This window comes from Stegostoma tigrinum, chromosome 4 (assembly GCF_030684315.1).
Source record: "Stegostoma tigrinum isolate sSteTig4 chromosome 4, sSteTig4.hap1, whole genome shotgun sequence".
NCBI lineage: Eukaryota > Metazoa > Chordata > Chondrichthyes > Orectolobiformes > Stegostomatidae > Stegostoma > Stegostoma tigrinum.
The window spans coordinates 126,518,667-126,545,763 of record NC_081357.1 but is presented as its reverse complement, the minus strand read 5'-3'; the positions used below and the strand labels follow the sequence as shown (position 1 = coordinate 126,545,763).

Sequence of the window (27,097 nt, the reverse complement as noted above, 5' to 3'; positions counted from 1 at the left end):
AGGAGTCTGCACTGAGCTTCACTAAGGCCAGAGACCTGCACTGAACTAATGCTGGGTCAATTCTGCACCACTGATGCCATCTTGAAGAATGGAGAAGAGTAGAGAGAAAAGAAAAGAAGAAAAAGAAAAAGAAACACAATGGGGAGAAAAAGAAAAGAAATATATGGAGTGGATGATCTCTGGCTTAGGAGATTACTCTGCCACCATCACTCTCCTACTATACCTGATAAACATTGGTACACTTCCATTCCTAGTTTCCCATGTTTCTTCTTCCTAGTTGTGTGGCTCAAGGATAGACTGTCCCAATGATAGAGGCCCTACTTTACCAGTGGGTCAAAATCCTGAACGCATTTCTCCTACTCCAGTTGTTGAGGCACAGATTCATCTCTCTAACTTACCCACCTCATGCCAACTTGCAACCAGCTTGGGTAATATTTCAGAAATTACAACATTTTTTGATGTTCTGCTTTTCAATTTAGTGCCTAGTTCTCTATACTCTCTGTGCAAAGCCTCTTTCCTAATGCTACTTATGGAATGGGTATCTATATGGAACATGGCCACCAGATCTTCTCTCTCCCTCTGCAAGTTCCATTTCAGCCATAAATAGATGTCCTAACCCCTGGCACCATGTAGGCAGAAGAACAGTGTTAAACCCAATCACTGTACTATCGCATGCTAATACATTCCTTGTTGCTTCGCTCACTTGAACGGCTTCCTGTATAGCAATGCCATGATCAGTTTGCGCATTCATCATGCGTCATTGCTTTCATCCAAACGGGTTCAGAGAACCTTAAACCTGTTGCAGAATTGAAGGGGCTGACATGCCTACTCCCTAGATCGCATTACATGTATCACACACATGGTCACACCCTCCTGTCCTGACGACTGAGCTAATCAGAAAACACTATCCAAAATGATGTGACTGCCTGCGGAACAAAATATCCAGGCAACTTACCCACTGACACCTGAACAATGTGTGAGACTCCTCAAGCTTGTGTCTTCAAATAAACCTATTGGGCTATAACGTGGCGTTGTGTGATTTTTGGCCTTGACCCCCACCCTGATGCAGTGTCTGTAATTCTCCCTTGAGCTCACAAACTCAGGTATCTTTGCCCTGGGTCACAATGGGATCCAGAAATCGAACATACTGCAGCCTTGACACATTACCTTACCTGCCACACTCAGTGAGTTCCAATTGCTTCATTTTTTGATTCACTTATTTATGTTGCCATTTTACATATTCCATTGACTTTACCACCATCTCAACATTTAAGATCAGAAAAGACCTTAACCACTTCTCAAAGGTTCATCAGCAGAGGCATCAGCTGGGGCAGTTGTGGATGAGGAGGGGGTCAGCTGGGGCAGGTGTGGGTGGGGGAGGGGGTCAGCTGGCACAGGTGTTGGTGGGGGAGGGGGTCAGCTGGGGCTGGTGTGGGTGGGGGAGAGGGTCAGCTGGAGCAGGTGTTCGAGTGGGAGGGGGTCAGCTGGAGCAGGTGTGGGTGGGGGAGGGGTTCAGCTGGAGCAAGTGTGGATGGGGGAGGGGTTCAGCTGGGGAAGGTGTCGGTGGGGGAGGGGGTCAGGTGGAGCAGGTGTGGGTGGTGCAGGGGGATGATGTGGGTTGGTGTGGGGCTGAACCTGAGGGGCGGGGGTGCTGCTGCTGAGTGCGTGACCCGGATCCCGGGATAAATAGCGCGCTCCTCCCCTCCCCTTGTGTCAGTATTTCAGTGGGACAGGAGCGGAAGCTGCTCATTTCGGGACCAGAGTGTGGATCATGGCATCGATTTTGCTGTTTGGGTAAGTCTGTGCGATGGGGAGAAAGTTGGAGACAGGAGGGAGGTTCCCATCTGTTTGCTCATTGCTTCTGTCTCTCCTTAACAGTTTGATATTATCGGTGGCTGCTACAGTCCCTGAAGTCTGGATGCAAAGTGCTCCGCCAGGTCAGTGTTTTTTGTACAAAATGTGTCTTGGTTTGGTGTTGTCTCTGATGGCCTAGTGTTTTTATTGTTGAAATGTTTGTTTTTAAATCCACTGCTGTAGGTTTGCTGAAGACTGAATGCCGCGACAGTGTTTTTTGGGTTGGATTGAATAAGGATTTTCTTGCTGGGAAGTTCTGGCAGATTAGCGTTGTTGGTGAGTGTTGCTGCTCCGTATTGGAGTCAGTGTGTAACCACAGACTCCAGCTCCTGGTGCTGGTCTGACAGCTATCCCTTACAGTCTGGGGATGGCATGCGCTCTCCCTTCCCAGCTCTTTTTACCGCGCGTCAAACTGCAAAGCAGTGGTTTAAGCAAAAAAAGTCTTGCTGCTTTCTTACATGAGAGCAGGAGAAAAGCTCGAATTTCAACACCCAATAACCCTATTTTTTCCAACATGAAGCTTCTTGGGATACTTTAAATGAATTTCCTGACTTTTTTTGGTACGGGTAACGTTTTTAGAACCGTATGTTCAAACAAATCCTTGCTCTAACTTTTTTTTTCGCTGAAGCTCGATTTAAATTTAAAGCAGGGGGAGGCTATTATGACTCTTCAAATGCACATTACCGACTGCTAATCTTATTTCTCGCTTTACTCGCCCCCCCCCCCCCCGACACTCTACATCTTGTAGAAGAATGATCCCGTACCATTTTATTAACAGCACACCGCCCCCCTCTCCCGACTGCCCGGCCACTGAGCTGGAAACACTGTCTGCTTCCTAATTATTTTGTAAAACACTTGAGGCAAGTTACCATCCCCATCTTTAAAATCAAGCTCTTTAAATGATATTTAGACTTTTGTTTCTTAATCAAGTGTGAAATTTTGGTTTTGAAAATAATGGCTTGACTTCATATGGCTTTTAACTTTCTTTATGGCTAATGGCTCATTGACCCTAACAATGCAAAATGAAATCTCTTGGATCTCAAACTGAGTGAATTCTTATTATGTTTTCCTTTGACTCTCATTCATCACCTTTGGCATTAAAAACATCCAGCAGATGGCAATGGAAACTGGTTTCAGAGTCCTGTAATAAGTCAACCTAGGTTGAAGTTACCATGATTTTAGCAGGCATGACATCACTTTTGAGCTATGGCACCCAAAACCAATTAAGTTGGGCATCATGGAATGAAAAGACAGGAATAGATAACTCAGCTGCTTAAGTGCTCAGTCACTCCACTAGATCATGCCTCACCTACTTTAGCTGAGGAAAGTGGCACCATCACCTTTTTTCTTCATTTAAGATCATCCTGCTGTGCAATTGAAAGCACATTTGTTTGCAGAGTGTGTAGACACCTGTGAAATAGTTTTTTTGATGCTAACTCTAGGTGTTTTTCTAACTTCTAGATCCTGCTGGTAAAATACATCTTGTTACACCAAGGTTTGCTTCACAGTGTGGTTACACAATTACAGTGGATTCCTGGAATAATGTTGAATTCCGTGCCTCTGTCCTTAGCTGCTGTGTACATATTGTGGTAAGGCATGGAGAGATTATTCATGTATTCCAAATCTAGTCTTTTCCTTCTGTGCAGGCCAAATATCAGGAAAAAGCAAGAAACATGAAACACTAAACATTTAAGTGCCTACATAGAAAGGAGTCCTTACACTAGAGAATGGGCTGATAGATGAAGTGGGGGGGGGGTGGAGTGAATTCTTAGAGTATGGGGGTTCTAAGAATTTCTGTTTGGAGGTGGTGTGTGAAAAATGTTTGCAAAATGCACAATGAGTCTGACTTCCAGTGTTACTGGATAACTGCAACAGTTTAGTAGCTCCATACAGAAGAAAGTCAAATGAAAAATAAGTGCAAAATACATCAGATTTGGTTTCTGTCCCCTATACCCCATCACACCACCTTCAATTTTACAATGGTTATTGAACCATGAAACTTTTTAGTTCTTAATCCTAGTCATGATTTTTAACCCAAGTGTTTCAAACATCTCCTAATGCAGCCTTTTAAACCTAGCTTAAACATCACACCTGTTTTTGATTCTTGACTGATCCTGCTTAGTTCCTTTTTAGTCAGTTTTGTCCTTTACAGCCTTCCTTACCTCTTTGGTTTGCTTATACATACCAGTGTTTTAGCCTCTTTCCAACTTTAGTCAAGGTGGTGAGAATTCTGATCCCACAGACCATAAAAGTGGAATAGAGCCCTTGATATCCAGGTCACTCAAATGATTGTAGAACAGGTGAAAGTGTATGTATTTACCAGGTCAAAATGGTGACTCTTGTCATCCCACTAATACCTTTTTACACCTCATTGCAGAATGATGAACAGTTCAACCTCACTATACAAATACATGTAGGAACTGACAGGATCAAGGCTACAACATATATTCAGGCTCTATCATGTATGTACTCCCCATGGGCTGCAAGGGAAATCTTCTGTGAAGAAAACTACATGCAGGTAAATGGTTCATGTCAAATACTAGCTTGAAGCCTTATGCTGTCTATAGCTAATAGTAATTCTAAGCTGCTGCAGAAGAGTTAGCTTAAATAAGCACAAACAACTTGTGGCATCTGCAATGATTAAGCACAATGATTTAGCTTTAATCATCCTTTCTCTAGTTGATATTTAAACTGCCATCTAACACTGACTTTGTGCTAAAGTATACAACATGAGCTGTTGTTAGTAACAGTAATTTTAAATCTTGGGCAGGTTTCAGTACAAAGGAAGATCCCACCAATTGAAGAAGATTATGCACAGGATTCTCAGGACTGGTCTTTAATACTTCCAGAAGTAAGATGTCATTAGTGGCTGGAACTTTCAATGCTGTCCTACTCTTTGTTATCTGTGTTCATAATTATACTGTCTGCTTTAGCTTTTATTCTAATGAACAGCAGCATATTGTAAACTTAATGGACTTTGCAAAGTGGGAGCTATAACCAAAGCATTGGTAATACTATATGCCATCACTTGGATGGAGCAAAAAATTTTGCCTGTAGAATTTGTAGTAGCTTAAATAACTGTCCTGCACACCAGAACATCAACATAGCCATGTTGATAACTAGCCATGCTAAGGCATCTGTTTTTATATCAAACTTATCTTGATTGTTCTGTTTGTTTGCAAATGTGCATTTCTAATACAGAAGCTGTTGACATTCCACACTTGCAACTTGTGGTGTTTTTTCTCTCTATGGCATTGTACACAAACTTAATGTTGAGGCTGACCTCCAATAGTGACAATTCTGCAAAGTTGTGACTGATGCTTACTGCAGCTTTAATTGGAATTTGAATTGTCTTTACTGTTGCACTAGGCAAGCAGTGCAGAAAGTGGAATATGGCAAGTGGTATTTCATGTATCTGGTGACAAAAGGATTATGACTGTGAAAGAAGCTCATCAAATGAACTATGGAATCAATAGTACAGTGTCTCGCATATTGCTTCGTGCTCCATATCATACAAATGAGGCTCAAACAGTTTTGGTGAGTTAGCTAATCCTGCTCCAACTGACTTTTTTCTGAAACTGTATTTTGAACTCTGTTGAAAAGTAACTGACATTTTACTTAACTAATTAGGTCCAGGGTATGCCCTTGACGGTAATACGATCAAGTACTTTTTACAAACAGCATTGGATGATTCTTGTTGTTGACACTGCTGTGGCTTGTCCCATTGGTAAGAATGCTAGTCTTGTAGCTCTAAATTTAAAGCCTAACTGTAAGCTTCAGTTGAGTCTCTTTTTACTCGCCCTTTTTAATATTGCCCTGTTTCCCTTTTAACATTCAGTTCTGTGGCCTTTAGTACAAGGGCTGAGTGCTTCATATTGCCCTCCTTAGGACCTGTTTCCCTCAGTGGAAATGTCCTGACAATGCCACATTTTTACCAAGTTTTAAACTTGCTACTTGTTAACCCACAGATGGTACCTCATTCAGTGATGACACGATCATCTGGACAGTACCAAGAATCTTCACTCCAATTGTAACCAGTGCAGTTCATCAAGACAACCACTCCATGGGAGTGAATGGGATAAAGTTGGATCCTACAACAATGGCAGAAAGAAGCTACACCATTGACCAGAATGATACAGCTGTTGCAATAAAGGTCCCAATTGGAGCACAGGATGGATACTATAAGGTTGGGTGTTTTTAGTTTTTCCTTGCAAATGGAAGGATGATCACCACTACCACTTCAAAATTCAATTTGAAACCATAAAGCAGAGGGCCATTCAGTCTTATAACCCTGTTCCACTATTCTTAGTGGTTGATCTGATAAGGCTGTCACTCCTCCTGTACCAGGTCCATAACCCTAAGTGTCAGAAATGCAATATGATCCTGAATGTCAATGATGCTGTCTTTAGTCCTCTGATCAAAAGTTAAGATTTTACTTGACTAAAATTTCTCATGGGAGTCTTTGTTTCTAAACAATTTCCTTTCCTCCTGCCATCTACATCAGGGAAGCTTCTCTGGATCTAACCAAACTGGTCCCCTAAAGTGACTTAAATTGCCCCACATTCTTTGTACTTCCTGTGTGTAGGTCTAACATACCCAACTTTCTTCGTTGAAGACTACATCACCAGTCTTTCTTTTGAAGAAGCACTTCCTCAAGTTTCCAATGCAGCCATATCCCTTAGTAAGGAAATCAAACAATATATAACATTCCAGACTGGCCTCAACAATCCCCAGTACAGTGGCAGCAGGTCTTCTAATAACCCATTGTTCCCCCTGCCCCAGACTAATTGTGTTCACTTCCTAATTAGCCGCACCTACATAGCAACACTAGTTATCCATGAACTAGGACATCAAACTCTCCTACCACATTCCTGTCTCCCTTTTTTTTTAAAAAATGTACTGGCTTCCTATTCTCTTCCCACAATGGAAGAGTTGACATCTGCACTATTCTGTATTGTTTTTTTCCTCAATCTGTACCTCTATAAGGTTGACTTTTCAACTTGTTGTCCTTTTTTTGCATGACAAATTTGTCAGTGTATCTGTACAAAGGCATACAGATTTAAAAATGATCTGAAGCATGCCAATGTTTAGCTCAATCACTGGCAGTCTTTCTTTTGGTTGGCTGGTCATCCCTCAATTGTGTAAAGTCCCTAAAACACTTGTTAAAAGCTGGATGCTTTCTAGAAATTCCAACTTGTCAATCCTGCTTGTTTTTAAAAACGAATCAGATAATAGGAACTGCAGATGCTGGAGAATCCAAGATAGCAAAGTGTGGAGCTGGATGAACACAGCAGGCCAAGCAGCATCTCGGGAGCACACAAGTTTATGAAGGGAAACACTTTGCTAACCATGATTTTGTAATAAAATATCCTATTGATACCTCTTGCAAATAACTAATTTCAAGCTGAAATGGCTTCCTGCACTTTTTTTGCACCATCCAAACAAAATCTCCTTTCCTGCTCTATTGCAGTGTTCAACTCTGACTCTGATCAACTATACAAAATAGTCCTTGCCAGGGAGTTCAGTGCCTCTACATTCAAATTTTAATTATTCAAACTGTTCAAGTTCTGGATACTTTTATCCCACTGAAAATGATGACTATTCAATTAGTCACTTGTGGTAACCATGCAAACTTCTCTTGATAAGAGTTAAGTAACTGGCTTTACTGAACGGTGTGCTCTCTCCTCTTTTTGCCTCCTATTTCTCAGAGCCATGTGGTGGATGGACAGTATGGTATCAAGTACAGCATTAACTTGTTCCTGGAGAACCTGTGGGAAGATGAGGCATGGGGATGGAATAAAATCAGTGTGATCCATCCTGTTACTACACCATTTATACCTCAGCCCCTGGTTACCACTGATGGTATGTGTATATATACAATGGGATTCCTCCTCACTCAAATGTGGTCCAGAAAGGAAGCATAAACTAATCATATCATATGTTTGAATTTAGGCAGTATAAGAGGGTCATATGCTTTTGACAATATCTAAATGATGGTCTTCAACGTTGGGCTTTGTGGGTGAAGGGCACTTTTTCCTTGGATGCTGGGGAGAAAAGGGAGAATAAGATCAAAAATATTGGGAACAGCAGATGCTGGAGAATCTGAAGTGTGGAGCTGGATGACACAGCAGGCCAAGTAGCATCTTAGGAGCACAAAAGCTGATACCTCAGGCCTAGCCCCTTCATCAGAAAAGCCTGAAACATCCGCTTTTGAGAATAAGATCAAGGCTGTTTACACAAACTGTATTCATGGCATTTCAGTTTAAAAATGCCAGTTGCAGACTTATCCCCAAGTGATAGGCTTGCTGATGAGTAAATCCAAGCCAGATTTGATGGGTGGTCTAATTCTGCTGTAACTGATCAGTCTAGTTTTATGATTTGAGAATTTTAGTCTCTTAACTGTTTTGGTCAGCTTGGGGTTCAGTGTGGAAGATATCCGATTCAAAGGTGAAATCTGGCTTGGCCCACTTGGTTACCATGTTCACATGTCAGTGAACATGCATAAGAGCTGCCAAACACCCTCTTTCACGAAGGGTCAAAGACCACTGAGTGCTTTGAGCAACTGCGAGGAATTTGGCCCTCCTTTCCCAGTACTATGCTTCTATGATACTTGGACAACCTGGGGGAACTGTAGGGCTGTCTTCACTATATTACAAATATAATCAGTTGCATGATGTGGAGCAGTCTGTAGAAAGTTGTTGAATTCACCAGATGTGATTTTTATCTTGAATTGCAGCCTCAGTGCAAGTTTTGAAAAATGCATGCTTTTAACCAGTTAACTTCAAAGTAGCATGGTCAGTCACTTTGGGCTAGGACACTTTTTTTAAAATGCTGTTTAGACCACTAATTTTCTAGCTGTTACGTAGCTATCACCAAACCAACAACCAATTTGCATCTACAATATAATCCCATTCCAAAGTATTCACTACTTAGAATTATTTTTTGATTAAAATAGAAACTACAAAAGTCCACTTTTGTTTGTTCTGAAGCAATTGTTTATGTTCCTGTCAATGACTTGCATCTAAATGGAATTTAATGTAAATCAGACTCTTGTAGCAGGGATAAGTCCTTCTATAACAGTGAGGATTGTAATCTGCAGTGTCAAGAATAACGACTTTAAAACGTAGATCCAACATAATTCAGTGACTTTCTCCACTACTTCTGGCACAATTCAACCTAACCATAAAACTAAGTTCACTTCACTTTCCTCCAGTTCTGCACTAACACATCCCTGAATAACTAATCAGTTTAATTGTTTGTGTAATTGGCTACAGTATGTTTTGGTAACACATGCCACTTTTGGGTTGCCAAAGGTGCTCTATGCCTTGTGCACTCAAATTTACTGAAGGCAAAAGTTGGTCAAAAGAACCACAGAAATAGAAACTTTAAATGTCCAACCTAAATCCACTCCTTGGAACTGACCCAAAACCCAGGTGGTGGCTTTAGTCTTTAAGGCTGAACAATACTGAAGCAATGAAATGTCCCTTTTGTGCTTCACAACTAACTGGCAAATCAAGTGCAAGGAATGTTCCCCAAGTTGGCTGAGTAACATCATACTTTGCAGAATCATCCAGTTACCTCTGGTTAATCAGTGAAGTCTGCATTTCTCCACCAATCCCAAACAGTGCTACTTTAAGTCCATTTTGTTTAAAAGCTGACTTTCTTCAGCTGTACAAGCCAATGAACTTGCCAAAAATCCTTTCAAGGTTTTTGTGACGGGGGATCAGAAAATCACTGAACTGACAATTTCTTTAGCCAAACTTTTATCTTTCTCTGCCTCAAATTGTAATAATCTATATCCATCCCTCCCAACTGTAGCACTCTGGTTGAGCTGAAGCTACTAGATTGTACAATATTGTCCCTCTTGAACCTGATCTGTTCCACTTGAGCAACAACTAATAGTAATGGCTTTATTTGGGCTACCTATTCCTCCCTTTCTCTCTGCTCCCTAGAATTATAACTTTATCCCCTCAACCTCCTGTCCAAATCTAGGTAGATAAAAAGGGTGATATGAGACCATATTTTCACCGTGAAGTTGGCGTTGGAATGCACTGCTTAGGGTAGTTGAGGCTGGAAGCACTCCTTTAGAAAGGACTTGGTTGAACACTTGAAGTGTCATAACACAAGACTGAGCTAAGTGCACTGTGTAGTGATATTTTGGTGGTAGAGATTTGAATATTTGATTCAGTACCAGATGAATGATTTTTCTATCTTAATTTCTTGACCACTTTAATTATAAGGCAGTCATGGGTATTTACCCCAAACTGCTGCTTAGCTTCCTTCATCTAAGACTTTGAAGTTACCTCACTCCTCCTACCTATTTGCCAAGAAAATTCAACCCATACACTTCTAATTTGCAATGTTGCAGCATATGGTCCTCATCACCCTTTTATCTACCCTGATTTGGACAGGAGGTTGAGGGTACAACATTAGGGTAGAGAATTCCACAGATGTACTACAATTTTGAAGGAATTTCTCCTCTGTCTTTTAAAGCTGTCATCCTCTTATCGTATGATCTCTCATCATAGATTCCCCCACTTGAAGTATCCCTTTTGTTAAGCAGATGTGATTTCCAGCTAACTTTTTTCTACAATAAATGTCTATTTTTAAAAATCCTACATTCACTTTGTGGGTTGCTAAACAGCACACCTATGATGTTCACTTGCATGAACATGCTTCTGTCACTCATATCTGTCGCACCTCATCAGTGACCTGATGTAAACACGAAGTGTTCACAAAACATGGCTCATCCAGCAATTTAAGGCAAGTTTATTGGAATTCTGTTTTAACCTACTGGTTATGACCTCCAAACTGCTTAGTCACACTTCTCCGTTCTCTCAACCCAAAACAATATTTCAATCCCCTCTAAACATGACTCTCTCCAATTTATGACAACTTTCACATTTTGAGGCTATAAACAGGAAGAGGAAAAGCAATTCAGGCATCTCTACTTGGTAGGTGAATTGCTGACTAACAATGCCATTCTTCCTCCAGATACCATTCCTGAACAATGGCTATTCAATGTCTCATTGGGCAACTTCCTTCCTGATGTAGAACTCTCAAAGCTCACTCTGGACTCTCAGTCCTTCCCTGTGGATGAAGAGAGCCAGATATTTCATGTGTACAGTGGGACAAATGTAATTGAGACAGCCTTGAACAGAATCTTCATCCTGGAAGTTCCAATGGAGTCACCAGTTGTGGACAGGAAGGTAATGGGATGCCAGGGGTAGATAATCCCCATGTCACTGATTGGAAATGGTGCTGACTTTTTGTTTCCTTTTTCCTCCCCAGTATATAGGAGATGGTGTTGAACAATATACGCTTGATGTCATCTACACGATGATTGTGGTGCCTGAAAATCTAACATTTACCCATACAGTTCACTTAATACACTACCACAAAATAGGTAAGTGTTCTCATCCTAGTGCAGACTACAAAGTGATACTTCAAAGCACTTACATGTAACAAAATGTGCCCTGTTTTTCTTAGTGCTTCCTGTGGCAGATGGCTTTTGTGGTGAAGAGAGCATGACTCTGATGGTAACACACGGAACGTTGGATCGGCACTGGATTCCTTTCATTGGAAACATGCAGCTCACCCCCCATGTTGCTGAGCAGTATGGCTATATCCTGAGAGAGAATGGTACCCACTCGGTAATAACCATTCCCCATGATGCAGCTGAAGTAGTTAATGAAGTATGTAACTGAGGTTTTTGTCTTAGTTTGGCCTAGTTTGTGTGGATCCCAGCTAATTGTGGCTTCAATTACAGGCTATAAATGAGCGAGGTCTTCGCAACAGATTTGACTTGAAATTCCGGGATAATAAAACCCTGGATGTTCTGGTCAACTTTTCTGTTTCTTGCAGCTTTTCAATAAGTGACTTGATAAGTAAGTTCCTGACTTCACTTGCTCAAGGCAAGCTCTCTCTCTTGCTTTAGTACTGGTGTTATTAACTGCTCTGCCTTTTTAAATGTAGCATGTTTCCCAAATGGAAGAATTGTCATCACTGCTGTGAGACTTGAAGCATTGCTGGGAGTGGATGGCAAAATGATGCTGAAAGATAAAACCTGTAGACCAAAGGAGAGCAGTGCCTTCCAGGCCACCTTTGACTTCTTTGCAAACACGTGTGGGACAAGCAGAAGGGTAAGCTGACGCTTCACTTTTCTCAGAACATGAGAACACTGCCTGTGAAATACACAGGGGTCTAATGGACTAATTCTGCTTTAGTTTGAGGAGGATTACATGATCTATGAGAACGAAGTAGCTTTCTCCAAAAAGTCAACTAGCGTTCCAATATATCGGTAAGATTCTGAGCGAAGTTTTTGGGTTTAATGCATGCTCTTCTGTGAGCATAATAAATAGTTACCTGCCACTTTTGTGCCTAGGCTTGCTGTATCCTGTCGCTACCATGTAAATGACTCCCTACACCTTCAGTTTGAACACAGAGTGAATCCTCAGCCGACAGTTGTACCTGGATATGGGCCTCTGACCTTGATGATGCAACTTGCCACAGGTAAATTGCCACCTGCAGTGGCTTGTACTCGTGCTGTCGCATGGCTGTGGGTGTGTGGGGATGACTGGTTTGAGTAGATATCCAGTCTTATCGGGGGGATCCCCCCACCCATCTTGCTTGGATGTTTGCAGATGTGTCGTATTCCAAGCTGTATGAGGAAGGTGACTATCCAGTTGTCAAGTATCTGACTGATCCCGTCTACGTTGAAGTGCAGCTGCTGCACAATGCAGATCCACAAATCGAACTGTTCCTGCAGGACTGCTGGGCGACTGCATCACCAGACAAACACAGCGTTCCACAGTGGGCCCTAATTATCAACAGGCAAGTCAGAGTTGCAGTTGTCTAAAGACAGGAAGTTATTGATGTTCACCTTGGGTGATGAGTGTCTGGTTTTTACATACAGCTGTGAGAACAAAGCTGACTTGTACAGAACCACCTTCCATCCAGTAACCAAGAATGAGAGGGTTAAATATCCTGCCCACTTCAAAAGGTTTGAAGTCCAGATGTTTGCTTTCACCCAGGGGAATAATTACACCAAGGAACAGGTGAAGATTGCTTCAGTATGGTTTTTTCCTTCAGTGATGTCGTGAGTACATGTCCTGTTTTATAATGCAGTTCTGTTTTCCTTCTAGGTATACTTTCACTGCAGTGTAGCCTTGTGCGGGAAGGAGCCAGTAAATAGATTCCTGTGTCCTGGCCAATGTATACCAAGGAAACAACGGATAGGTCATGCTTTTGTGATGGACTACAGCACAGCTTGTAGACCAGTAACGCTGTACTGACCAGGTGTGTAATTGCAACAGGTCGCAGTGCTGACACAGCCCATGTGCAGGGATATGTATCATCAGGAGCGGTCCTGATTTTGACAGAGTTCCCTACTGTGGAGAGCAAGAGTCAGCAAGGTGAAGTATCACCTGTAATGGTTTTGAGCTGGATGAGCAATCCAAATCAGTGAACTAATCCAACGTTTTCCTCCTCCTCAGATGACAACATGGACTATTCCAGGACAGTCCTGATTGGAGGCTCAGCAATAACTGTTAGTTTATTGGTTCTTGGTGTAGTTGGTCATACATGCCAAAGGAGATTGCACTAATCTTTAATTAAAATTTCTCTCAAATTTGAGTTTTTTCTTTGTTTCATACCAATATAGCAAATTCAACAGCTTTGGAGTTCTCCCAGAGTATGTTGACGTAAGTGTTTTAAATGAACAAATCGGAAATACTAGTTGAGACTAGTCAGTGATAGGTGAGGCCCTCAGATCCCTTGAACCTGCTGCATTTTTCTATAGGATCATTGATCCAAATTCCTGAATCCACTTTGTCTTTTCCCTTGTGCCATGAGGTCATTGTTGTAGCTGTGCAAAACTCTGGGGCTGCATTTTGGAGTTGTGTACAGTTCTGGTTGCCTCCTTTGTAGGAAGGATATGACAGTGTTGGAAGTGGTGCAGAGGAGGTTTTAACAGGATGTTGCCTGGTATGGAGGGAAAGGCTGAGTGACTTGAGGCTTTTTGCTTCTGCTATCTTCATGCACCTTTTTTGATAGATTCCTAAATCCCCACAAACCTTTTTTGGTTTACTTAGCTCTCATCTGCTGGAGTTGGGTCTGGCAATACTGCTTTTTCACTGGATTGGAATATTGTGGAAGTCTCCTGAACACTCACTAAACTTCTTTCTGCCAGTTGCTTGCTAGTGCTTTTGCTCCATTGATCATGACTTTGTAAAACAGTCAAAACAAATGCACTCCTTGATCCCATATTCATGCTGTTTTGTGCTATCTCAATGGAAAGTGTTAAGACAGACAGTACTTAGTCTCTTGTGTTTGCTGTTTTTTTTCCAAATAGACTTAGTCTATCACTTGCTGTTAACTGATCACCACTCAAATAGATGCATGGTGATGTACATTGGCTAAACAGCATTGCTTTCTAGTAACAGATCACTAATTCAGTGCAAGGGCACAAATAACATTTTAGTACAAGTTGTTAATGCACACTTCAAGCAGCTGGGTTTGAACCTAGGCCTCAACATTACCACAAGCATCCCAAACAAATAGCATTTAATGGCCAATTATAAGGCCTTGTTCTGCTTTTAAAAGACACCATTATGTATGCTAGCCTGCCAACTGGGGACATTGTATGAAAGGTTACCATTGTAAACAATGCATCTTTGTCCCCTCTTTTTGTATGCATTAACTGAAACACTAATTAGAGTAGCATGTATTCTTCAGTGGCTGATTTATTTCAAATGTTCCTTATTGAAATTTTGACTGTTTTCTTCACATGAAGGGTCAATGCTATACTGAGGGTGGGTTGGTGTAATCTGTACCCACTCCCCTTGGGAAGGGTTGCCTGCCTGCAGCTCCCAGACATCCAACCGCTGTAGGATGGCTGAGGATGTCAGTATCTACCAAGGAGTAACTGACCACTAAATCCATAACTCTACAAGCAGACTCTACGTGACGCTCCAAGTTAATCTGATACATTGTATCTCTAACTTGCTTCCCCCCCCCACCCCACAACAGGCAATCTTACTGTCTTCCCTCTTTGTTCATTCAGTGCTCTCTAGTTGCAGCCATGTTACCTTTTTTAAAAAAAACCTTTTTCTCCCAGGCGAAATAAATTTATTTTAACTAGGCATTATTAGGTTACCTGCTTTACATGAGTAAAGCAAGTTGCACACCCCCTTAGGAATAAGGAGTGAGTCCCCAAGAGGCTGAGACATGGATCAGTTTTTCTGGGCCCTCTTGAGTAGATGGTGGAATGATTTTGTTAAACTTGTAACTACAAGCACTAACTGAGTTGCACCTTGTTACATTTCTCATTCATCTATTGTAGGATAGGAGCTAACCAAGATCCTGATTCATTGTGAATTCTACTTTGTGGTGTAGATGACTCAAAAGCCATGCTCAAGGAAGTGTTTGTCACCCTTTTTTTTAAAACCTAGTTGACTTTTTAGCTTTCTTTCATTGATATCTCATTCTCCACACTGCTTTCCCCCCCCCCCCCCCCCCCCCCCCCCAATCCCTGGAACTAGTGATTACTGACCTCTAATATGAATAGGCAATTAATCAGCAGTGACTCTCCTATACAGTAAACCAGTAGGTTTTATCTACTTTAAGGGTAGAAAAGCGATGTTCTAATTAGGCACCAGCACCTAGTGTCTTTCAAAATGTCACTCCTGATGGTTTTTTTTTTAAAAAACCAATTAAAACTCCTTTGGTAAAAAACTAGCTTCGTGAAAATAAGAATGAACTGACCAGGGGCCTAGAGTTGCTACCAGTCACTTGTCGAGACAAAAGGTAAAGTTTGTGCTTCATCAAAAGCTTCTGTAAAGGCAGATCAGAAGGGTCTAGGTCCAATGATGCTGCATGGCCTGCTGTGTTCGTCCAGCTCGATACCTTTTATCTAGAGGTACAAGAATGTGAGCTTCCCCTGAAACAGCTGGGAGGGCTGTCACAAACCAAAAAAGAGATCAGTTGTGTAAATGTTGATTCCTCAGTTGTTCTAAAGCTCTAAAAAAGTGGCAAGAATTGTATAAACAAAACATGCAAGAACAGTTGGTGCAAAATTCCTAGAGGAAAGCATTGCCAACCAACCTGAGCTTTTGACTAAGACAACAGCTCCAGCTTGAGTATTCTAATAGAAAACAGCAGTGAGAGCATGAGGAAAAGATAGGGAGGGAGAGACATCTTACAGGCTACTGGTCTGCTGTAAAAATGTGGCCAATTAAAAGTAATGCACCTGTGGAACCAGAAATGAGATCCAATCTCTTTTCCCCCCCACCCCTTCCTCCAAAAGGAGGTAACTAAACTGAAATCTCTAATCAAACAGCAGCCTGGATCATCTAAACTCCTAACAGGCCCCCAACAGTATACCATAAAGACTTGTTGGAATTTCCTCTGGGTTTTTAAATCCCTAAACTTTCTGTAATTTTTAAGCTATAGTTGCTTTTAAAGCAAACCAGTAATCATACTCTTTGATTAACTTGATTCATGACAAAGAGGAGGGGCTTTAATGTAGTCCAACAGGTGGTCAATAGACTGCATATGTCTAGGTTCAGGAGCCATACCAGTACATAAACCTTTTTTGTAACAGTATCAACATAATCCTTTTGTGCTTGGTTTTTGAAGATTCAATTACCAAACTTGAAGTAGCCAAGTGAGAATGACAAGTCACCTGAAACGTTACCATGGAACATGCTGGCACAAAAGACAAACAAGTAGCAGATGACATTTTTTAAGTGATTTTATGCAATAAATTGGGTGAAGAGTGACTTAATGGTAGATTTCTTTCCTGGTGGCATAGGAGAAATGTGGGCTTAATGTATATTGATGCTGAAAGTAGCAAGATGCAGGATTGATTAGCAAGGTATATGGGAAGCTTGGATTGCAAAGAGGTGATTAATTGTAAAACTTTACAAGGCTCTATTTAGGTTGCAATTGAAGTGTTGGATGAGTCCTGGGTTTTGTTGACAAAGGGCTAATTTTTGTCCAGTTTCAGGGTGGTGTCCCCTCTAAGATGCCTACTGACTTTAATTGCTGCATCTTTATCAGTCACCTTGTGACAACCATTAACCACCACCCCTCCTCCCTCTAGTGTCTGTCTTATCTGATTCTGGCCCTAGTTTAGTAGTATCCAAAATCAATATTGCCAGTGACATTTTTTTGTGTGTGCGCGCACTCCTGCATGGATAGGGACAAGGCATTGTCACCCAGTTGCACTGTTCTGTTTTGAAGGCTATCTCACAAGACCATATGGAGCCCATGAGGTTGCCACTTGTGTCAGTGCAATCTCTCTCACCTGTCTGGAAGTAGGCACAACAAAGCAGAGCTCAGTGACTTTACCCTGCAATTTACCTACCTCCCACCAAGGCTTCAGCCCTAACATTCTCTCTAACTGTCACCTATTCCAATCCTGATGTCTTGAATCCTGCATGCTAATCACACTTTTGGATAAACTCTCTGCCTGCAGTAACAGTGACAATTGTGCCATCACTCTAATTTTTAACCTGCTGCTCCCTCACTCCAGGAGGCAAACTGTACCATCAGGCAGAAAGAATCAAGATAGAATTCTGAGTAATAGTCAAAGGAAGTTTGTTGACCTAAAACACTCTTCACGTATGGAAGTGAAAATAGTAAATATTTCAGAAGGAAACTTAGATGGGTAAATGGTGGGGGGGGCAGGGAAATACAGCTATCTGGGTTGTCCTGCGGAGAACCAGCATTTGTCAGACTCACTTGAATGAATGTCATTAACAGCAATCTCTCTGAAGCCCTAGTAGTTGGAAATTAATTAAACATAGACTTTTTGGAATTACTGAAATCTGTCTTCTAGATCTCTGCACTTAACTACAAAGATAGTTGCAATCCATGTCATCAGTAATGACTGACAATGCTGGTTTTAAACAATTGCAACATCTTAGCCATAGAATTTAATTGGCTGACACTTATACTGATGCATGTTTTATTTCTGAAGGGCCTAGGTCCAAAACATCAGCTTTTGTGCTCCTGAGATGCTGCTTGGCCTGCTGTGTTCATCCAGCTCCACGCTTTGTTATCTAGAAGATACTTTTATTGTCACTTTACTCCTGTACCTCCTATACAGTGAAAAGTTTTTTTACTGACTTTTTATAGTGCCACCTTTTTAGGTACAAGTACCTAGGTATGAATCTCTTATAGAGTAAATTTTAAAGTAGTCTGACACAGAAGATTTAAAGGCAAGCATTACTTTGAGCTAGTTACTACATAGTGAAAGGGTTTTAAATTGCTGCTTGATAGCAGCAGTTCAGCATGTGGCACAGGCCCAACTCTAGCAATAGTCCTGCATTACCCTGACCTCCAGTCCGTGCCTCACTGGCACTCAGCAGCAACTAGGTAAGTAATGTTGTACTGGGTTTCATGCCTCAAGCTGTCAGCAGCCCTCTGCTACTGCTTGTGCTGTGCAGCTAACGAGTGCAAGCCAGCAATGTTCTGGGGCTGCTTCCCCACATTCCCCTCCCTCCCTACCACCCACAGCACTGCTCTTGATGTTCTGGGGCACAAGGCCTTGCTGCTCTGGACTTACCAGTGGCTCCAGTGCTGACAGAGAATGAAGAACAGGTGGAACAGAGGAGTGGCAAAGACTCTGGGAGCAATATAATTTCACTCCCTTCAGCTTTCATTTTTTCTTCTGAAATTGTTCCAGCGATTTCTTAAGATTATGCATTCAAATACAATCTTCATTGGGCATCACTTATTCTACTAGCAATAAAACTTTAGCAAAGTTTTATTTTTCCATTATACATTGAAGTAAAGTGCTGTATTCTAGATTAATCTTTTGGGATTTGCTTACTGTTACAAGCTTTGAGTACTAAAACTGTACTATTATCTCAGGATACCCTGATAAATGCACTCACCAAGCCAAATACACTTACCAAGAGATTTCACAAGACTGTAAATTCAAGGAGAAAACTAGCATCTATAGGGCAAGATTAGTTCTCAAACAAATGCCAACTGGTAGAGGTGTTGCCATGAAGAATACACCAATTAATGGTTAACCACCAGGCTGGCTTGTATAAATGAAACAAAAGAGCTGGAAATCAAATGCAAACAGAAGTCACTGGAGAAACTCAAGGCTCACAGCATCCGTGCAGAGAAAGCAGAGTTAACATTTTTGAGTCCGGTCACCCTACTTTAGTATGTGGGACTCTGCTTTCTCTCCACAGGTGTTGCCCAATCTGCTGAGTTTCTCCAGCAATTTCCATTTTGATTTCACTTGCATAAATATTTGTCTTTCCCCTTGAATTAGCGTCCTTGTGAAATGTCCTGAGGAGTACAAAGTGAAAAGCATCAACAAAATTTGTCTTCTGTCAACAACGCTCTAGATTTTACAACCAAAACACTACACAATCGACTTAGATTTCAGACAAAAAAGTGCTGCCCAATGGTCCATCAGGTAGTAAGAGGATCGGTGAAAGCTTCCCTGCAGCTGTGGGTTAACACTTCTGTTAAACATTTGACATCAATAGCTGATTTGTCTTCACCTGTTCATCAAAGGGATCTCTGTACTTGCCAATAGAATCAACGTCATGAAGGCACATGGCTAGTGAGCTACAAGTCTCATGCGTACAATGCTGGGTTGGCAAGAATTTTTCTCTTTCATTTAAATTATTTATTTCCAATTTTACAGATAGGGAAGACTATTTTCGACACTGGCCAACAAAAAACAAAATCGTCTTACCTTTTTAGAGGATTTCTCTGTGAACTTCCCAACTGAACGTGGACTGGCCTAAGCCAGGGATCCACAAGACAAGCAGTGAAACTGACCTGCTTTGAAACAGAGCTCCTTTATCCGACACCAGCAGCTGTGGCACATGATTTAATGATCTTGAAATCACTTTGACAGGTCAGACAAAAGATCAAATATCCTGACAAGTGCAAAAGGGATGAAGGCTCCTGACGATTGACTGAGAGGACTAGAGTAATAAGTGCATGAGCAGATGGGGTACCAACTGGGTGAGGGGAATACCTGAAACATTGACTGCTCCTTTCCTCCAGATGCTGCCTGGCCTGCTGTGTTCTTCTAGCCTCCTGTTTGCCTACCTTGGATTCCAGCATCTGCAGTTTATCTGTCTGTAGGGGAATATGGGTGTTGGTTGAATGGAATGCAGTGCCACCTGGTTTAATGCAGTAGCATAGCAGCTAAGTCCTTCAGTGTTAAGGGTGGTGGGGTCAGTGAAGTGTTTGGGGACCGTCTGAATGAGTCTTGTCAGTGATGGGCAGTCTGATTGGATCAGCACAGGTCAACATGGGCACATGGGACTCAAGGATGATAGGCTGAGCAGGAGAGTGTAGACGGGCTCTATTAGAGTTGGAGATTGTGGGTTATGGGAAAGCATACAGCCAAGGGTCAGGTCAGGGCTCAGATGTAAGGGCAATTGGGTTTTGTTAGGCTAATTCTGTTGGGGTATGGAGAATCCAAAGCGAGGCAATAGATGTCCTCGAGAGAGTTAGGGTCTCATGGAGGTGGGGGGGAATGGTTGTTGGGTATCCAGGGAGAGTTGGTGATGTTAGTTCAAAAGTTAGCCCAGGCGTTAGAGCAGGTTTTAATCCCTACTAAGTTCTCCAAGCTAATTAGTAAGGTAAGCAAGCTAAGCTGGATCCGTCTACCTTTGACCCAGAGTTGGAGCTTTGTGGAGGCTACCAGGAGCTAGTTAATTGCCCTCCAAAGATTTCCATTTCCAGAGCTACTGCAAGTGGTCAGCTGCATGAGGACATGTGCGTGGCTCTGATGATCAAATCCTGCCTATGCTGCTGCAATGACTATCCTCCTCTGGGGAACACTCGACCCTTCAACCAGAATTCATCTGTCAGGCGTTAGTGAGAAAGAAGCACACAGAACGCAACATTTATCAGTAAAAAATCAAAGGGTCACACAACTGATGAGCCTTTGATCTTTTACTTATAAATTCTGTGTGCTTCTTTATCAATTCCACCTGATCAAGGGGCAGTACTCCGAAAGCTTGTGTTTTCAAATAAACCTGTTGGAATATAACCTGGTGTTGTGTGATTTCTGACCTTGTCCACCCCAGTCCAACACTAGCAGCAGATCTCCATCAGAACTCATTAACAGTACAAAGAGATAACAATACTTCAGGTGTTGCTTTGCATCAACATAATCTAAGGTGTGCATTTGAGGGTGGCAGTGTCCATGCCTCTGAGCCAGGAGGCCCAGATACAAATCCCACCTGCTCCAGAGAAGCAGGTTGATTAGAAAATATTTAAGCTGTACAATCTGGATTTAAATCTTGTCACCTATCTCCCCAACCACATGCCTGTCTGCAATTGATGGTTGTTGAATCAGTATCTGAGATTTTGTTAGTAGCTAGAAATGTTACACTTCACTGCCAAATTTGAGAATGAAATGTAAAATTATTTTCCTTTTTACTGTAATATTCTATAAAGGTGATGCATTTTACTTTTCTTCTGGTGCAGGGTAGATTTCTGTGCAAAGAATAACACAGGAAGCCTAAGTGTCCATCTTGAAAGCTATCACATTAGCATCTTGCCTGCACCTGATTTTTTTTGTGCACTTACCATCCGATTACATTAGATGATATTTAAATATTGATGTTTTATGCGCAAGATGCTAAAAGCCCAGTTTGGCAAGTTTTTTCACACTCCTGGTGGAACTAGAACCATGCCTGTAAATGAAGATACATTACAGAATTGACATGAAACTTTTTCTCCTCTGTGAGAGCTCCGTATAACCCTACAGAGCTGAGAAATTAATATAAGCACTAAGAAATGCTTAGATCTAATTGCTAATTTTGCAAAACATGCATTGGTATTTAATGCCCTTTTCTGGGTAATGCATGTTTCAAATTGTAGCAACTAACCAATCACCTTTATATATTGAAAAATGGATGATCCAATTGATTAACACAGTAGTCACTGATCCTTCTCATGAGCACAAGATATTTTTGGATTAACTTTTAAAGTGCACTTATTTGTTGAATCAGTTCGTGCATTCTTTAACACTGCACTTAGAATCATAGAGCTGCACAGCATGGAAACAAACCCCTTGATCCAACTTGTCAATTCCGACCAGATATCCTGAATTAACCTAGTCCCTTTTGCCAGCATTTGGCTTATATCCTTCTATCTCTTCCTATACCTATCCAGATGCCTTTTAAATGTTGTAATTGTATCAGCCACCAGGCAGCCTGTTCTATACATGCACCACCTTCTGCGTGAAAAAGTTCCTCTAAGATCTCTTTAAATCTTTCCCCTCACCCTTAACCTGTGTCCTCTGGTTTATGAATTCACTACCCTGGGAAAACCACCTTGACTATTAACCCTATCCATGCCCATCATGATTTTGTAAACTTCTATCAGGTCACCTCTCATCCTCCAACACTCCAGGGAAAAGAGCCCCAGGCTATTCAGCCTCTCCCTATAACTCAAACCCTCCAACCCTGGCAACAATCTTGTAAATATTTTCTGAATCCTTTCAAGTTTCACACCATCCTTCCTATAGCAGGGAGACCAGAACTGAATGCAGTATTCCAAAAGCGGCCTAACCAATGTCCTGCAGAGCCACAACGAGACCTCCCACCTCCTATACTCTAAGCACTAAGCACTAAAGGCCAACGCACCTTATCACACCATCAAGGAAACGCTCTATTTTTCCTACAAATCCACCTTGTCTATTTGATCTAACCTAACTCTTCTGCTTCATCATTTCATAAGATATTCACGTATCTGGACAAATATATGATGAGTTGATGCTACTTTCATTTTAACTGATAAGATCAGGATCAAGAAGCGACAGTATGTAATGGAACTGACAAGGAAGCAAGCTATGCTCGGTCTGGTCCTGTATAACAAGATGCAATAATTAATTATTTCATAGGTAGGGACCCTCTTGGAAGAGTGATCACACCACAGTTGAATTTAGAATATAGATGGAAGCTGAGAAGGTAAAATCCAATACCAGAGTCCTGTACTTAAAGGACATTACAATAGGAGGAGGGACAAGTTGACTGAAACATTTGAGATGTTTAATTCTCAAGTGTTGAAAATTGTTTTTGTTGTCTTTGTTTCCTCTCAAACCCGAAGTGGCTAATTCAGATTCTTGCTATTGAGCAGCAACTACCTTATTTTATACATTTGCACTTTCCGAAAACCCAATTTACATTATTTATATATAAACAACTAGCCTCACCACATTATTGTGCCTGGTCTCAGACCATTTCATACACCACTTCAGCTCTTCAACACATTACCTTTGGAGCTTAGGGACACCTATGGCTTGGCAGGTTGCTTTGCAGGGAGGGGCGATTGTCCATCTGCTGTGCTTGCAGAGGTTGCATCCTCCTGGACAGGCTAGATGTGGGAAGACTGTCCCCAATGTTGGGGATGTACTGAACTAGGGGTTACAGGCTAAGAATAAGGGAAAAGCCATTCAGGACTGAGATAAGGAAGAATTTCTTCACTTGGAGGAGTTGTGAACCTGTGGAATTCTCTCCCACAGGAATCTGTTGGGGCTAGTTTCTTAGATATATTGAGGAGGTTGCTGAACGTGTCTCTTGCAGCTAAAGGGATGTAGGAGTATGGAGAGGCGGTGGATGTAGGATACTGAAATTGCCAACATTTTGCACAGCAAATATACTGTATATTCTTCAAGCAAATGGCCATGTCTAACAGTCAAAGGGAAACAATCTTCAGATGGATGAAGGAGGACTATAGATAGTTATGGGGTACTGTAACAATCAGCCAAGTGCTTGGCTGCACCAGTATCTAGGATCTGTGACCTTGCTGTCCAAAGCTTGGGTCATAGTCAGTGTGGCAGTCAAATGCAAGCAGTTCAGGGATTACAGGTAGTTCAGTCGGGGTGTTGTTGAGTCTTCAGCCTGGGTGTGGTCCCAGTTTTCCCTGCTATGAGACAAAGGAAAGAATGAGGATGGAACAGCATAAAAGATAGCACTGCTGCCTCACAGTGCCAGGGACTGCTCCAGATATGGGTGACTGTCCGCGTGGAGTTTGCTCATTCTCCCTGTGCCTGTGGGGGTTTCCTCCAGGTGTTCTGGTTTCCTACCACAGTCCAAAGATGTGCAGGTTAGGTGGATTAGTCATGGTAAATTGCCCATAGTGTTCAGGGATGTGCACGCAAGGTTGATTAACCAATAGGTAATTCAGGGTTACAGGGATAGGGTAGAGGGATTGGGTCACCCTTCTGAAGGGCCATGTAGATCCGAAGGGCTGAATGACCTGCATCCACACTGTAGGGATTCTATGGTTCTAGGATGTTAGAGTGGTGATTCCTAAGCAGGGAAGGCAGTGAAGTGACTCTAGTGAGCGTGTGGAAAGTGCAGAGCTCTTCAACGGACATGGTACACACAAAACTGAGATTTGTAGGCAATGAGCCTTGTTGCAATGAGTCTGCAGTGACAGAATTAAAATGACATAGTAGAGAGAAGATAGTGGTCTATAACCTTGCAGAGCACAGAAGATTGTTAACCTTAGAATTATAAGATTACATAACACAGAAGAGGCCCTTCAGCCCATTAGGTCTGTACTAGCAAAAAATTCAATACCACCCACATTAGCCCCAGTTTCCCACACGATGCACTTAGCCTTAAATGCTATGACACTTCAAATGCTCCTCCAAGTATTTTTTTTAAAGGTTGCGAGGTTTGCTGCCTCATCTACCCAAACCCCTCCTCCCAGGCAGTGCATTCCAGACCCCTCCGAGTGAAAACCAACACCCTCAAATCTTCTCTAAATACGACAATAAAACAGGAGCAGTAGACATTAAGAACCCAAATTTGTTTGGTCACTTTGAAGTATCAGAAAGATACTACAGAGAGAGTTTGGTAAAGATTTACCAGGATATTGCAGAGCTAGAAGGTTAAAGTCAACTTGTGTCAGGGCAAGCAGACTACAGATCCATGGAGACTCACAAGAATAAAAATCAATGTTGAACTGGAGAATCACTTCATGCAAGATAAATGTGCATCACATGACCCTTGTTGCAGATTGGGACACAATATTACCCATAAATCAATGCCGATAATCACATACTGATTGTGGAATCAACAAATAGAAGCCACTACTTCACCAAGATCCTATAGTTACTAGCATATGTCTTCTATTAAATTTTTACTCGAAGTTTGCACTGATATTTTTCTATCCAGCTCACAGAAAGAAGTGTTTGTTAAATATTCACCAAAATTTGACACTTTGTGCATTATTTCAACATGTTGGATAAAGAGTTCTCAAGCTAAAGCCTGTCAGTTTCACCCATGCTTTGGCACAGGTGTCATTGCTTTGGTTCAATAATAACCATTTCATAGAATCATACAACATGGAAACAGACTCTTTGGTCCAAACAGTTCATACTGGCCATATTTCTAAATTAAACCAGTCCCACCTGCCTGCACTTGGCCCATATCCCTCCAAACTTTTCTTACTCATGTACTTACCTAAAAGTCTTTTAAATGTTGTAACTGTTACTGCATCCATCACTTCCTCTGGATCTTCAATCCACACATGGACCACTCTCTTGTTTAAAAATGTTGCCCCTTGTGTCCTTTTTAAATCTTTCTCCACTTACCTCAGAAATATGCCCCTAGTTTTGAAATCCCCACCCCAGGGAACAGGCCAGGTCATTTATCTATCTGTACCCCTCGTGATTTTATAAACATCAATCAAGATTGCCTCTCAACCACCTACCCTCCAGTGGAAAAATATCCCAACCTTTCTGCAGGGAAGACAAAATCTGGATTCAAAGGTTAAACATTCAGAATTTTGTTGGTTGTGTAATGTCTAAATTGAACCTTGACAGGCACTGCCATTGTGGGTACATTGTCTGGCTGTGTGCTTTTTAAAAATAAAATCAGCGGTTGGTACTTCACTCTATCTGTTGGCATGTCACAGGAGGATGCCTGCAATTTTAGTTCAATAGATAGATCCAAGTTTGAAGTTCGGTATGAATTCTGATACATATTGTTATAGGGAATTATACATTTTAAATGTGGTGAGGCATTGTGTAGTTGAAGGAATATGTGCAGTAAATCAGTTTAATGAAATGAATATAGTGAAATCTACAATAAACACTTTATTTAATTTCTGCATGATGTCTGCCACAGTGGACAATGATTTGATGTATTATTGTAACACATACCTAAGTACAGTGAAAAGTTTAGTTTTGCAAGCAGTACAGGCAAATCCTAACATGCAGAGATCATTGAGTGATAGAACAGAGCGAGAAATGCAGTTACGGCTGTAAAGAAGGTGCACAAAAGCATGATCAATATTAGATTTGAAATTAGAGAGATCCATTCCGAGTCTAATAACAGCAGGGAAGAAGTTGCTCTTGAACCCATTGGTATGTATGTTTAAGCTTTTGTATCTTCTGCCTGATGGAAGAGTTTGGAAGAGATTATAACCAGTGTCAGAGGGGTCTTTGATGTTGGTTGCCTTTTCAAGGCAGTGAGAAGAGTAAATGGAGTCAATGGATGGAAGGTTGGCTTGTGTGATAGTCTGGGCTGTGTTCACAACTTTCTGTAGTTTCTTGCAGTCCTGGGCAGGTCGGTTGCCATACCAAGCTGTGACACATCCAGATAGAATGCTTTCTATTTTGCTTCTATAAAAGTTGGTGAGAGTCCTTATGGAGATGCTGAATTTGCTTAGCCTCCTGAGGAAGAAGAGGCATTGTTGAAATGAGTTAACACGATAGACGTAACAGTAAAATATGGTGGGTGGGGTATGGGTTTGCATGTTACCGTTGATCCTATGAGGTGCTAAGGGATGACCAGAAAGGCATGGGTCGGTATGGAGAATATACAATGTTAGACACAATATGAGCTGATATGGGTCAGTACATCTGGTGAGAGGCTGAGAGGGCCAGAATGACTTTTTAAATTGTTTTCTTTCCCAAAACTGTGCCAGAGAACCAAGGCAATTAAATTTGATCTATCTTTCTATGTCTTATTTCTGTAGTTGCCATTCTTTTAAAGCAAGATTATGATTTGGCCTCAATTGGCATAAGCCTGCTACCTGGAAGGCGAACTTGGACCTCAAAATGAAAATACACATTATTTTTGAACAAATTTATTTAACTGCAGTAAAACAAACCATGAAAGTGCATGATGCCACCAATAGAAATATGATCAATACTTAGAACAAAATACTTAGTCAGTCCTCCACGAACAAGTTTCCAAATCTATTTTGGTAGAGTACATTGCAACCTCAA

General features: G+C 41.5%; 1 protein-coding gene across 1 annotated transcript; it reads left to right on the top strand.

The window, feature by feature from the left end:
* The first annotated feature begins 1,730 nt into the window (after positions 1–1,730).
* LOC132209575 (uncharacterized) lies at positions 1,731–13,380 on the top strand. The gene is made up of 18 exons (XM_059645757.1): positions 1,731–1,794; positions 1,879–1,937; positions 2,038–2,130; positions 3,316–3,443; positions 4,232–4,372; positions 4,625–4,705; positions 5,224–5,391; positions 5,485–5,581; positions 5,823–6,040; positions 7,563–7,716; positions 10,849–11,063; positions 11,146–11,260; positions 11,830–11,996; positions 12,081–12,154; positions 12,239–12,366; positions 12,498–12,687; positions 12,770–12,911; positions 12,999–13,380. Exons 1-18 carry the CDS (start codon positions 1,772–1,774, stop codon positions 13,146–13,148), a joined length of 2,343 nt encoding a protein of 780 aa, XP_059501740.1. The 5' UTR covers positions 1,731–1,771; the 3' UTR covers positions 13,149–13,380.
* The last annotated feature ends 13,717 nt before the right edge of the window (positions 13,381–27,097 follow it).